The sequence below is a fragment of the Microtus ochrogaster genome (assembly GCF_000317375.1).
Source record: "Microtus ochrogaster isolate Prairie Vole_2 chromosome 14 unlocalized genomic scaffold, MicOch1.0 chr14_random_1, whole genome shotgun sequence".
NCBI lineage: Eukaryota > Metazoa > Chordata > Mammalia > Rodentia > Cricetidae > Microtus > Microtus ochrogaster.
In genome coordinates, this window is record NW_004949096.1 from 4744325 (window position 1) to 4759197 (window position 14873).

The window sequence follows — 14873 nt, forward strand, 5'->3', positions numbered from 1 at the left end:
TTTTCCCTCCTATATTTTCTGCCTGGACAATCAGCATTTATTTAAAATATGATTGACAGAATACAGACAATTCTCCTGTACCACTTCCCCCTCTTTAAAAAAAAATGGAAAATATCCATAGTCCATTTTTGGGGAATGTGGGTGTAGTATTTCAGGCTACTTCCAGCTGGTTGGGGGTGCTGATAATCTTATGGGGACCTAAAGAAAATTTAGAGTCATGATTGGGCTCGTACTTCAGTGTGTATTGGCTGAAGGAGCGGAAGGTCCTCCCGCAGCATATTAGTAAAGAATCAATGTCAGAAGTGAAAAAGCAAAGTTTGAGAGTGTGGTTTTCTTTCTCAATAGAGCATAAATTGGCAGGCCTTTAAATTTTTTTTTTTTTTGAGACAAGGTTTCTCTGTAGCTTTGGTGCCTGTCCCAGAACTAGCTCTTGTAGACCAGGCTGGCCTCTAACTCACAGAGATCTGCCTGCCTCTGCCTCCTGAGTGCTGGGATTAAAGGCATGCCACCACAACCGCCCGACTAAGATATTTATTTTTATATATGGGTTTTTTATCTGTGCGTATGTATGGGTGCCATATATGTGCAGTGTTCATAGAAGCCAGAAGAGGGCATCGGATCTCCTGGAACTGAAGTTACAGTTATGAGCAGCCATGTGGGTTCTAGGATTGGAACTGGTGTCCTCTGCAGGAATAGCAAGTGATTTTTAACAGCTGAACTATTTCTCCCGGCCTAAACTTGTGTGTTTTTAAATGAAAGTATCTTAAATTTGGTTAAATGTGGTATAAAAATAGGCAAAATGGCAAATCTTCACCAATGAGATATAGATAATAAAATAATTGTTTATTTACTTATTATTGAGATAAGGTCTCACTGTGTATCCCTGGTTGGCCTAGAACTCATTTTTGTAGAATAGGCTGGCCTCAAAATCACAAAGATCCATTTGTCTCTGTCTCCTGAGTGCTATGATTAAAAGCACGTACCAACGTAAAATAGTTTAAATATGTGTCCTTCCATTGACTCAAATTGGAAGATCCTTTGGGCTCTTTAAATGTGGACTTGGGATATTAGGAAAAAAGTTTCTTTCAATGATGTAAGTACCACTGGTGCAGATCGGAAGCCTCCATGCAGGATCCATTTCTGAAATGGATACAAACCCTCCTAAAACTATAGATATTAGCAGTATTAACAGGTACATTTTCCTCAAAGCAGTTTGCCTTTCTAACCTTAATCACTACGTGGTCCAAGTAAGTCTCCCTGTCTCTCTCTCTATCTCTGTTTTTGTCTCTTTCTCTCTAGATTGTATATAAAGAAAAATCTGTCTATTTATAGATTTTATTTACCTATTTATTCATATTGAACTTCTACTAGTCAGTAGTACAAAATATACAAGCAAGCAAACTTAAACAGTCCTTACTCTGAGCAATTTAAAATCTGATATTGGCTCGTCAATGCTTAGGCTAAGGGCTGCAAAGAAAACATCAGCAACAAAAAGTCCTAGGACACTGAGGAGCAGGGGGCTCAATATCCTTCAATAAGGGTGACCAAGTAGTGGAGACACTATATAGAATGGGGGAGAAGGCTTAGGTAGAGTGTCCAGTCTCCTCAGGAAGGAAGATGACAGCCTCTTTCAGAGGGATGCTGCACTAGTCTCAAATCATTGTCAGGACGTTGACTCAATCCCTTTTGTACCTGTCTGACTGTGCTTCCTCTGGGTGGATGGTGGAGTCTGTACACAGAAAGTCTGGAAACATTGTGCACTGCCCTCCCGAGGGAAAGCAGCCTCAAGGTAATGTTCATGCCACTGTAGACTTGGGGAGAGCCTTCATGTCCCATTCTAATGAGAATTGCCACAGTGTGTGCAGTAGAAGCTTTCTTTGTTCCCTGCTCAGGGTACCACATACGATAGCGGCCATCTTCTCTGGCTGCTCAGCTGCCCCTCCAGTCTAGACACAGTTCTGAGTATGTTTAGCATTTATGCAAATCAAAGGTGATGAAGACATTTGTATTGGGGATTGATTTAGAAGACGCTGTCTCTTTCAAAGGTGAGCAATAGAAACTTCAGTTTTCAGTACTAGAGGTTTTGGCCATTTCTGCATCTTGTAGACTGGAGGTAGGTTGCTTTTCTGCTCAGCAACACATCACGGGCAGAAACATACTTTCCTGGGAATTTACGCAGCATAAGGACCAGTGTATGCGGTGTATGCGTATGTCTTTACAAGTTCATGTTCCTGAGCTGGTAGGTAGAAATAAAGTTAGTATGTTCAGTTAGGAGGATGCTACTCTTTACAACTAAGGGGCACAGTGCTTCAGGTAAGTAATTTGAAGTCTTCCACCACCTGACGTAACCTTGGTTTGGTCTGTAGGTATGTTTTAATTTTCCTTGTTATTCACTTTTAATGGGGTTTGTAGAGCATGCAAAGCCAACTGTTGGCAAACAAGAAGTGATTTAACTGTGCGGTGTGCTGTTAAGAGACTTTGTAGGAAACTTCAAATGCACAGAAAGAAGCTCTGGCTATCTATTCCAAAGTGTGTAAAACACTACTCAGCTTGGTAAAGGTATGACAACAGCGTTTTACACACACCACATATACCCACGGGGGAGTGGAGGTGTTCTGATAAAGAGCTGTTGAGCTTTCTCAGTTAGATCTCTGAATTAACCTAAATAAGCCCTGAGGCTAAGTGCCCTCAGAGAGTGTGAGGTGAGGGCAGTCTGCACACAAGAGGCATTGATGTTGGCTTAAATGCTTTTCATTGCTGCCTATCCAGCTTCCTCTAAAGAGACACATTGTTTTCAGACCTGCCTCAGGCATATCATTAGAACCAACCTATTGAAGAGGAATTGTTTGGAAATAAACAAAACCTTTTGAGCTGTAGTAGAACCTTGGAGTAGAATCTCTAGTTCCAATAGAAAGTTTCTTCCCGGCACCAGGCAAATCTTGTGTGGCCCTTACCTGCAAAACATGGTGGTCCAAACTTGCCACATCCTCTCTGGGAGAGAAAGGCCCCTCTCAGCTCTCGGTCTGCTGTTTTATTGTAGGGTTCTTGCTCAGACTCCTCAGAGCTACAGAGACCCTTGGTTCCCTCACACACTCCTACCAAGGACTGTGTTGCTGACTTGAAAGGAAGATTACTATTCCACTTGCAGTTGTTGCTTAGTAACATTTGTGATTGTGTTTCTGGTGACAGCATGAGCAGAGATCATTAAAAATTAAACTCCCAGAGCTGCTAAAGCAGGAGGAAGTGGGAGCCGTGAAGCCACCACTGTGTTCACTTTGCTTAGAAACCGTTTACTCTCAGGCTTATATGTAAATCTTGCAGAAAACATTGCATGTCTCTGGTTTATATTAAGCCACATACAGCACACTAACTGACATTGATTTTTGTCCCCTGCAGCTGGAGTGGATCACTAAGACATTGGGGGGGGGGAGGGGAACCTTGAAGAATGGTCTGGAATTACAATCAGACGGGCCGCTGTCCCGGAGCAAACAAGCCCTAACCTGCTCTGTGTTTCTCTCTGCTTCCTTCCCACAGTTCCACCAGGTGAGAAGAGTGATGACCATCCTTTTCCTTACTATGGTTATTTCATACCTCGGTTGCATGAAGGCTGCGCCCATGAAAGAGGCAAACGTCCATGGACAGGGCAGCTTGGCCTACCCAGGTGTGCGGACCCATGGGACTCTGGAGAGCGTGAATGGGCCCAGGGCAGGTTCGAGAGGTCTGACGACATCGCTGGCTGACACTTTTGAACACGTGATCGAAGAGCTGCTGGATGAGGACCAGAAGGTTCGGCCCAACGGAGTAAACCATAAGGACGCGGACTTGTATACTTCCCGGGTGATGCTCAGCAGTCAAGTGCCTTTGGAGCCTCCTCTGCTCTTTCTGTTGGAGGAATACAAAAATTACCTGGATGCCGCAAACATGTCTATGAGGGTCCGGCGCCACTCTGACCCAGCCCGCCGTGGGGAGCTGAGCGTGTGTGACAGTATTAGCGAGTGGGTTACAGCGGCAGATAAAAAGACTGCAGTGGACATGTCGGGTGGGACGGTCACGGTCCTGGAGAAAGTCCCGGTATCAAAAGGCCAACTGAAGCAATACTTCTACGAGACCAAGTGTAATCCCATGGGATACACGAAGGAAGGCTGCAGGGGCATAGACAAAAAGCACTGGAACTCGCAATGCCGAACGACCCAGTCGTATGTTCGGGCGCTTACTATGGATAGCAAAAAGAGAATTGGCTGGCGATTCATAAGGATAGACACTTCCTGTGTATGTACACTGACCATTAAAAGGGGAAGATAGTGGATTTATGTTGTATAGATTATATGGAGACAAAAATTATCTATTTGTATATATACATAACAGGGTAAATTATTCAGTTAAGAAAAAATAATTTTATGAACTGCATGTATAAATGAAGTTTATACAGTACAGTGGTTCTACAATCTATTTATTGGACATATCCATGACCAGAAAGGAATCAGTCATTGGCGCACAACTTTAAAAGTCTGCATTACATTCCTCGATAATGTTGTGGTTTGTTGCCGTTGCCAAGAATTGAAAACAAAAAGTTAAAAAAAAATAATAAATTGCATGCTGCTTTAATTGTGAATTGATAATAAACTGTCCCTCTTTCAGAAAACAGACAAAACAAAAAAAAACAACAAAAAAAGAACAAAAATCTGAACCAAAACATTCCGTTTACATTTTAGACACTAAGTATCTTCGTTCTTGTTAGTACGCTGTTTTACTGCTTTCGACTTCTGATAGCGTTGGAATTAAAACAATGTCAAGGTGCTGTTGTCATCGCTTTACTGGCTTAGGGAATGGGGGATGGGAGGGGTATATTTCTGTTTGTTTTGTGTTTTATTTTGTTTGTTTGTTTGTTTTGTTTTTTTAGTTCCACCAGGAGTAGGGATGGAGAAAATGTCTTCAGTATCCATTCTGGTTGATAAAACGCTGCATTTGTATGTTGTAAAGATGTTTGCAAAATCCAATCAGATGACTGGAAGTGAATAAAAACTAAGGCAACTGAATGAAATGTTCACACTCCACTGCCCATGATGCATCTCTCTGGTCCCCAGCTCACCCTTCTGGCATGGGTCAGGGCAAGCTGCTTTTATCGGGAAAACCCGCATTTCTTCAAAGTACATTCTTCCCCTCTCTCCTCCGCCTTTGGTCTTTTCTTTTTGTTTTGTTTTATCTTAAGAAAGAAAATTTAGTAGTTGCGCGCTTTGAAATATTTTATCACCACTGCGAACAGGTGAACGCAGAGTGTTCATATGCCATATGATGGCACTCATGGAAAATGGTGATATTTTTTTTGTTTGTTTTTCCCCCCAAAGAGAAAGAGAACAAGAATAAATAACCCAAAATATTGGGGGTTTTTTGTTTTTTTTTTCTTTTTTGGTTTTTTGTTTGTTTGTTTGTTTTTGTTTTAAGTAAGTGGTAAGCAAGCATTGGGTAAATTATTGTAAGTCCTAACAATGTTTTGCAGGTAAAAGTTACTAAGTACAGTCAGACCCTTAAATCAGAGCAGAAATCCACACTGCCATTGAAATGCAGCAGAATGGCCCTGTGGAGGCTAAGTGGAGCTGACATACATTTCCTGGCAATGCAGGAGGAATTTATTTCTGAGTGGCCAGCCTCAGGTCTAGACGCCTCGAGGTGGGGAATGGTACTTGAGACATTCCTAAAGGAAGGCACAGAAGCACCCTTCAGGGTAGGCTATGGAATGATGTGTCAAGAAGCTTAGACCTCCTGCTTTAAGTGCCTACATTACCTAGTAGTGCTTAAGAGGTTCTCAACGGGAGAACCACACTCGCATCCATCTATGCCCTCCATCCGTTCCTGATTGTGTGTAAAGTTGGATTAACCTGGAGCGGGCTTGGATCCAAATGTGGCATCTTTTTTTTTTTTTTTGATGATGATGATGATGATGATGATGATGAAATTAACGCAATGTGTTAGAAAATGTCTCTTACAAGGATACTTGCTTGCTTTGAACCTAGACTTCAGGAAGCCTGGGTTTTATTTTTTTCTTTTTTGGTTTTTCGAGACAGGGTTTCTCTGTGGTTTTGGAGCCTATCCTGGAACTAGCTCTTGTAGACCAGGCTGGTCTCGAACTCACAGAGATCCACCTGTCTCTGACTCCCGAGTGCTGGGATCAAAGGCGTGCGCCACCACCGCCCGGTCTGGGTTTTATTTTTTTTGAGATGTTTTGGTAGAAGGAAAAGAAAAAGGCACCAAAAACTCAGATGGAATGATCAGTGTCAGTAAAGGCTAGAAATTCTGGGCAGAGACAAGACTAAAGAAGTACTTTGCACTATGGAAGAGGCCAGAACACAGGAGAAAATTTTCCTCCAGCGAAGAGCACAAAAAGCTCCTGCAATTCTGTCTATTCACGGCATGGGTCCCTTCTGTTCATTGCCCTTTGGGGTTAGACATCAGGTTGGAGGTTGGTAGCCTGAATGAATGGACCCAGTGAGAATTAATGTTCAGCCTTCTTCCAAGCGTGAATGTGTTAGCGGTTACTTATCTGGGTTCCTGTGCATCAGAAAAGAGGCAAGCAATTGCTTCATCTTAGGAGGGGGAAGGATGAACAAAAGTGAATGTCCATTGTGACTCAGGGAGTGAAGATACCATCAGCAAACTTTCTTTTTTTCCAACGTTTCCTTTAGTATTTGCCTGTCTTTTGGAGTACCACTGAATACCTGAAAGACTTTATGTAGCATAGATTGTTTTGTGCCGTTTGACAACATTAATCTTTGTCGTTGTTTTTTAACCTATTAAGGAATGTTTGGAATATCTGCTCTGTGTTAACTTTTTGCAGCTTCATTCTGAGAGACATCAGTCAAACAAACAAAAGAATCCCCATCACAGTCTTACAGTATTCCAAGAGCCATGTCTGTTAAGTGGCTTCATAGGAGACACTCAGCAACCATGTGGTCAGTGGCTCGCTCTTTTACCCAATAACATACATCATAGTTACATGTTTGGTGGCTTGTGTTGACCTGAGATTTATTTTTAAGATCTTTTCTTCGTTTCTGTTCGTTCTGGTTCTGTTCTGTTCTGTTCTGTTTTGTTTTTAAAGTCTTGCTGTGGTCTCTTTTTGGCAGAAATGTTTCATGCATGGCAGCAGGCCTGTTGCTTTTTTATAGTGATTCCCATTGAAACTGTAAGTAAATGTCTGTGGCCTTGTTCTCTCTATGGTAAAGATATTCACCATGTAAAACAAGAAAAATATTTATTGTATTTTAGTATATTTATATAATTATGTTATTGAAAAATTGGCATTAAAATTTAACCACATCAGAAGCCTATTGTAAATACAGGTTCTATTTAAGTGTACCAATTAACATATAATATATGTTTTAAATATAGAATTTTTAATGTTTTTAAATATATTTTCAAAGTACATAAAATCTGGGGGTTCTGGGTTTTTTTCTCTTCACTGTTAAATATGAAAATGTGTTTTATTATAAATACATGTGTTCCTTGCTTTAAGACCAACATGACTAGAGGTAGCAACTGAACAGCCCCCACACAGGAAGCTTATTTCAAAGCATGGGGAGACCAATCCTGAAAATTGTACGCTTCAAAAAAATCTCCAGGATTGGGCCTGTCTTCTGTAGTAGAAGACAGGAGTGTCATTTTCTAGGACACTTGAAACTTCTCCCCTTTGAAGAGGTAGACTTTCATCAAATACCAAACCATGTATCCTAGCAACATCAGGATCCATGAACCAGGGCTGGCAGGCTCTATTTGATTATAAAATAACTGTTTAAAAAAAATCAAAGTAGGTTTACTTAGGGATAATGAGAATAAATTGGCTCAAATTTAGAAAGTCAATGACTGAAAATCTTGCAGAAATTCAATATTTGGAGACAGGTCGTGTCCCCTCGGTTTGGAAGCGGTGCCGCTTGCAGCATGTGCTTGTATCCATTGCACTGATTTAATTTTTGTATGTGGAGCATGCAGATTTTATATCATAGTAGCCATGATCTAACAGATTGCTACAATCTCTAAAAAGATTTGCCTCCATGACGGCTGCCAAGCCGCTGGGTAATTTAGTTAAAGTGTTTAAAGTTATCACCAAATCTTAGGGAAATAAATGGAAGGATTTTAAATTAGAGAAAGGGCCATTAAGGAAAAGAGCATCTGTTCTGACTCCTCAGGCTCCCTGTTTGAGCACTGACAGCCCATCGCAGAAAGTGGTGAACTATATCCGTGCAATGTATCATTCCTATTTCAAACATACACACATGGTTTCCTCATGTATTGTCCTATAAATAAGGATCAGGAAAGTCATAACAAACACTGACTTGTGTTGTGTATATGCAAGAGCAAATCGAATGAGATGAATGACTCTAATCTGCCCAGTGCATTTACAGAGCACTCTAACCCCTGAGAGCCCCCTCCCCTGCACACACACACACACACACACACACACACACACACACACACCACCAGCCAGCCAACCCTGACAGTCTAGTCAAGAAATTAGAACTTTGCAATACTCATCAGGCTTATCCAATTTTCATAGCTGACAAAGACAAAAATGTTTCCCAAACAATTGAGTAACAAGAGGTGGAAATTAAATAGGACATCCAGGTTTGTGAAGTTAAAGGGGTTTGGCAACTAGGGTGAAGTTTCCAATTAGTGCCAAAGGTCAGATCAAAATGTATAACTTACTTAGCCAACCTAGAAGCTCACCTATATCCAGACTGTAACTATGACAAAAAAATGAGAGAGAAAAATGAGGTCAGAGGAACAACATCAACAAAATGGAGGCACTGCTAAATTACCCAATTGGAGTAAAACAGGAGTAACCGGTTTGCACTGGATTAGAGCTGTTAAATCATTAAGACGCTTGGAAATAAGTTGCATGATTTGATCTATTGCTTTCATCACATTTGTGAGCCTCTGTGGTCATTCGATGTGTCTATGAGGTTGTTTTATCATCCATTCTGACTTTTATTAACAATATCGCAACTCAGTGAAATCTGAAGTAGGTCTTAGAAGGGAAGTGTGAAATTGTCCTGTGTTCACTGACATGTTTAGCTGGCTCTAGAAGACAGGTCGTACATCTCTGAACTGCGCCAGTTAGACTTCAGGCCTTGCCTTAGAGCAGCCAGTGCTCCTGTCAGCATTATTAGTTTCTCCCGTTCTAATATCAAGTGTGTTCTATAAGTCAGTCAAGATGAAATGTCTGCATTTTTGTAAGCTATTGCTAAGACAGTTAACTAAGATTTAAAAGAAAAGCACATACATATATACATACATGCATACACGCATAGGTAAGTAGATGAAACATTTAGCCTGGCAAGAACCATCATAGACATGGTTCAGATGTAACATGCTGACCAGAAAAATTAGTATTTAACCTATTATTAGTATGGGACCTGGACCATTCTTTTAGCTGTGTTAACTGTTGCCTTAAAGGTTGGGTGTTTGGTTTGGGAGGTCAAAGGGGAGTAGTTGTGACTCTGATTCCTTTTAGTTACATTGACCTTTCCATAGCTGATGAACTTCTACCTGAGAGCCAAAGACAGTGACTTGAGGGGCCTAGACAGTACAGCTAGCAAACACCCCAATTGCCCCTCTGCCACCAGGCTTTTCAACATCATCTACTCTTTTAGTTTTAGCAAGTTATTCTTTCTAGGAAAAAAAGTGAAAGTGTCTTACTTTTAAACATATGATTAAATACAGCATATTATTTGAAGAATATGAACATTGCCCAAGATCGTTTCACACTGAAGACGAAAACACGGTGGCATTTTACACATCTATTCTTCATTAACAAAAATCTATTTATGTGACATGATGTAGAATTTCCAAAGCCTTTACCTCAGCTCTTTTTATAACTTGGTAAGCAACCACGTGAAAAGCTCCTAAGCTGGCATTTGCCTTTGGAAAACTGGTAATAGCTGTAGCATCAAACTGTGAGAATTAGCCTGACAATTAATAAATCAAACCAAATACACACACACACACGCACACACACACATGCACACACACACTTACACGGCTGCTTTTGCATTTTTTTTCTGTAGTTAAGAATGAGCTACTATTTGCTTTTAATCTGGAAATATGAAGAAAGTATCTTCCCTCAGAAAAAATAATGTTTCCTTTATCCTGAAAACAATCTCACACCAACTGTTGTACTTAATGACAGGATGTGTCTGAAGCAAGTAAATAAGCAAACAGTGAGTTGAGACAGCTTGAAGTGTTCACATTTCAGAAGGACGTAGGGATGCTTCTGCAGCCCTGCACTCCACTGCTGTGTATCCTTTCCAATTATTCCTTAGATACAAGGAGCTGCTCTGTATATAATGTCCGAATGAAGAGGAGATATATTTGTTTAGCTTACGTGCTCACAGTTTGTAAAAAAAAAAAAAAAGTACCATAGTACACATTCAATTTATTTAGTAAAGATATATCTATCTATTCAGTCAGGCCTTTGATGTTTAAGAAATGGCTTCTGAATTGGAATTTAGTGCGGGTCAGAAGGGGGAAATGGCACAGATATAATAAAACAGACATAATTAAAGAGCAGAACCCTTTTCTAAAACCTCTTAAACTGATTTTCACTCAGAGGTTACAGTGTCCATAGTCTTCTCCTTGTGCACAAATACACTGAGCCTCAGAGTGATCTCCAACTGCGACCAGCACCAGCGTCTCTAGGGACTCTTTAGAAATGTACATTCTTAGACCCCAGTGCAGACTCGAACAGTGGGAGGAGGCTCTGGGGCTGGAGCCCTACAGTCTGGTCAACAAGCACTCTAGGTGAGTCATGAGTGGAAAAGGAATCCAACCCCCATTCTAGTATGTGTTTTTCTGGATAACAAAGTTTTACCAGTACCAAGGGTTTGGAACTCTGCTCTCTGCTCCTTTCAGGACACTCTCTTTCCAAGACTCTCCCACCTTCAAATCATCTAGATTTCCACTTCCTAAAGTCCAAGAACAGTGGGTGCTTAGAAGTGTGACAATGGTCAAGGTTAAACTGACGGCTTTAAAGCCAGCATAGAAATGTATACCAGAAAAACTCCCTCCAGTTCATAGTTGATAATTTGTCTTCTTTTTTTTCAAAGTAATGGGAATAATGGAGTCAGGACTCAGAACATGTGATTATTTATAACACAGTGGGAATGATATGAGAAATGAGAGGCAACATGCAGCAAATTAATAAGGAAAGCTTAGTCCATCTCAGGAGGTGGGCTGTGCACATGCCAATAGCCCTGTCTCTGGGAAATATGGTTCATAAATTCGACACACACCCTGGCTTAGTTAGCCATTAACGGGATGAGTCCTAGATTGACCATCCAGAATGACCAAATGACTTCCCCAGTCTTTGCAGCCTGCCTTTTTCTTGAAGAATTGACTTGTAGAAATGGGAACCTATCCCCTTACCCCTGTCATCACTCTGTGTGTGTATGTGTGTTCCTCTTTGTGCGTATAACCCTGCATGTTCTAGATTCCAAGCTGCATTTGAAGATTTTTCTGTTCCTTGGATGAAAGAGAGGCTGCCTAAAATTATTTCCCATTTGGCAATACAGAAGCCCAAATTATGGCAAACTTGGCTTCAAAACTAGGAGTTTGGTTAATTCAACCATAAACAATCTTGGGTCTCTGAGCCTCTGTTAAGCCATTGTCACTCATAGGAGAAGCCAAGCTGGACGTTCATGGAGTATGATTTTTAGTTCTAAGGCATCTTACCTACTCCATTACCTGCAGTAACATGAGATTTCAAAAGAAATTCTGAAGCACCTACCTGATGGAGACCATACTGAGGTATTCTTTTTTTTTTTTTATTGAGAAAAAAAAATTTCCGCCTCCTCCCAGCCTCCCACTCCTCCCACCCTCCCCCCACTCCTCTCTCTCTCCCTCTCGAGTCTAAAGAGCAGTCAGGGTTCCCTGCCCTGTGGAAAGTCCAAAGTCCTCCCCCCTCCATCCTGGTCTAGGAAGGTGAACATCCAAACTGGCTAGGCCCCCACAAAGCCAGAACAAGGAGTAGGATCAAAACCCAGTGCCATTGTCCTTGGCTTCTCAGCAACCCCATACTGAGGTATTCTACCTCCCACCTTCCTCCATTCTTGGTGCCCTTATTACATGGCAGATGTCACCAGACGACGGCCCCTTGAGTCAGAAGGAGGGTCATGATGGGTAGGCTCGGAGGAGAGTTCTCACTTTAAATGCAGCTTATAAAATGCCTTGACAAAGCTGACCACCTACAAAGTGTGAGTTTTTTCTGCCTGGCTCTAAGCTTACTTTCCAAACTAGGCAATGCTGCTTTACCTGTGTTTGATTTCTTTCCTGTTCTCATGCCCTATGGTGTGGCACTTAGCAAAGAGATGTCCAACACGTGGCTAAATTGTGGGGAGGAGACACCAAGTTGAACTGCTGGATTTACAACCCATTGTCACGGTTTCTAGAAGTCTCTGTTACAAAATGGGCTTTTATTTTGTTTCTGGTGGACATTACCCCTTTGCCAAGGATGTGCACATCTCAGTTGGCTTTGCTGCCACTTCCAAACACTAAATTTCTTTGCCATTGCAGAGGAAAGCCTTGAGAACAAGGTGTCTCATAATTAGCCATGGACTACCTTTCTGAGTAAAGCTTTGGTCAGACGAGGAGACCAAGCTCATTGTCATCCGTGGCCTGGAATCCTCATTCCAGCTTCCAAGCTTTGGATTATTACTAGCCCAGAGCCCTTTAGCCTGAATCTGTCAGAAATCTGTTTCCATTGTAAGTCTATCTTTTTTCTATGGTATTTTTTGCCTGGTTTCTCTTTTGATGACCTCCAGGCTCTCTTTCCCCTGGGTCCCATCTTCTCGGCTGTCAGAGAGCACATATTAGATCCATTAAGGTTACAGATTTTGGAGCCTGGCGCATGTGTCTGAATTCCTGCCCTGCTACTACAGCTCTGTGACTAAGAGAAAGTCACATGTCTTCTCTGTGTCTGTTTCTTCACCTGGAAAGAAAACTTGAAGAAAAATACTGCATGCCTTAGGGTTTTGTGAGAATCAAATGAGAGAAAACATGTAAAACTTCAAAAAAAAAAAAGTGAGGCGCTCACAGAAAAATCGCAAAAAGCATTGTAAACTCTTAGAAGACATTCTTGTAAGTGGGGTTAGCCTAGTATAGACCTCAGAGATCCTTCTATGATGGTCCTTGGGTTTCTGAGAAGAATCCAATGTTGTCTCTACAGCATTTAAGGCTGCTTTGTCTTTTCTAGAAAATTCAGAGAGCCAACTCCTGTTGATCCACTAGCAATCCTTCTTGTCGGTTCGACAGTGACCATTCCACTTTCACAGAAAACTACAATAGAAGGAGTTTCTCTGGAATACATATTTCAAATGGTGGCCATCATCCCTAAGTGTCTGTGCCAGTCAAAATAGTAATAGATGGCTGAAGTCATGAAGTCTGAAAGAGAAACAGAGGCACAGTCACATCCTTGAAAGTGGCCATAGAACATGAAAAGAACCTACCTCAATCTCTTGCCTCATCTTAAACAAGCATCCATTCCATCCCATGATGGTAAGAGACTGGTGAATACCATGGGCAGGCAGCATTCCTGGCACCTGTGTGGAGTAACCCACGTTAAACAATCCATAAAGAAGTTGGTGGGACCAGTACTCTTGCTATAGAGGCAAAGAAACTAAAATACAAAGATAACGTCTATCAAAGTTCTTAGTGCTAGTGAGTAGTACACAGTGGTTTAACATTGCGTAGCCTGCATCTGCAGTCACTATCCTAATTTAAAGGATAGTCACTGCCAAAATTTAAAGAACATTAAGGAAACTGGGAAAATATGGAGAAAGCAGAGAGGGAGGTGGAAAAGAGGGAGAGGGAGAGGGAGATGGGAAGGGGAGGAAAGGAGAGGGAGGGGAGGGATGGATGGATTTGGGCTTCCATCAGAAAGGAAGAACACTGGCCATAATTTCTTATTCTTAACTCTCAAGAGAGCCCTGGCTGTCTCTTTTAAGGGTTAACATGCAAATAGGCTCATATTGCATGTTATGAAGGCCCCTCCCAAAGTGGATGCAGTGCAGCTGGCTCTGGTTTTCCTTGCTCTGTGCCAGCTGTTTTCAATACCTAGAAATGGGACAGCTGTCATCCCTTCAGCTCTGTAACAGAAAGGCTTCCTATGAATCGCTGGGATCGGGTAGATGAGTCTTTGAACCACTTGCTAAGCCCAGGAGTGCTCAGTCCTGTCTAGGTCAGTGTCCTTTGAGTGGCACTGAGGACTGGCATCATGCATGATAGGCAAGTCCTCTACCACGACACCTCCAGCACTCCCATGACAATACTTGACAAAGTTATTCTGTATTTATGGATGGTGGAGAAGAAAAAGGAGTCTTGGGCATCATCACCTGCCACCTCTCTCCCCGCTCTTCCATATATGCCAACATCACTGCAAAGGTTTAGTGGAACTCAGATTTAGCCTCAGGCTGTTTCACACAGTTCTGTTCCAGTTTGACTAGAACTGACCCAAAAGATGAACTTCATTTGCTTTTCTCATTTCCCAGTTTTTTGAGAACAGGTCCTCTAGGTGGTGAGTCCTTCTGACACCAAAGTCAAGGTTCTGGGGACCATACCTGAGGTTTAGTAGACATCAAGCATGGAAGGGTGATGCATGTTCTATACACATTTACTTAAGAGTGACATTCATGGACTTCAGATTGACATTCCGGAGAGAAGCCAGTAAAGAATAGCTATCCTAAGAATTAGTTGAACACCTACAAGGAGAAGAGGTTGACAACAGATACTAATAGAATATCCTTCATTTGTGTGAGATACCATGCAAACTACTTTTCATGCTCTGTAAAATACTAAACAACTACATGGCAGTGTAATTTTATAAGCACATA

The 14873-nt window shown here is 41.6% G+C and overlaps 1 protein-coding gene across 1 annotated transcript in view; it reads left to right on the top strand.

The window, feature by feature from the left end:
• Bdnf (brain derived neurotrophic factor) overlaps window positions 1–4827 on the top strand; it is a 33656-nt gene extending 28829 nt beyond the window's left edge. The window contains 1 exon segment of the mRNA XM_005364052.2: window positions 3535–4827. Coding sequence (XP_005364109.1) covers window positions 3535–4302 — 768 coding nt within the window. The 3' untranslated portion in view covers window positions 4303–4827.
• Window positions 4828–14873: the final 10046 nt, after the last annotated feature.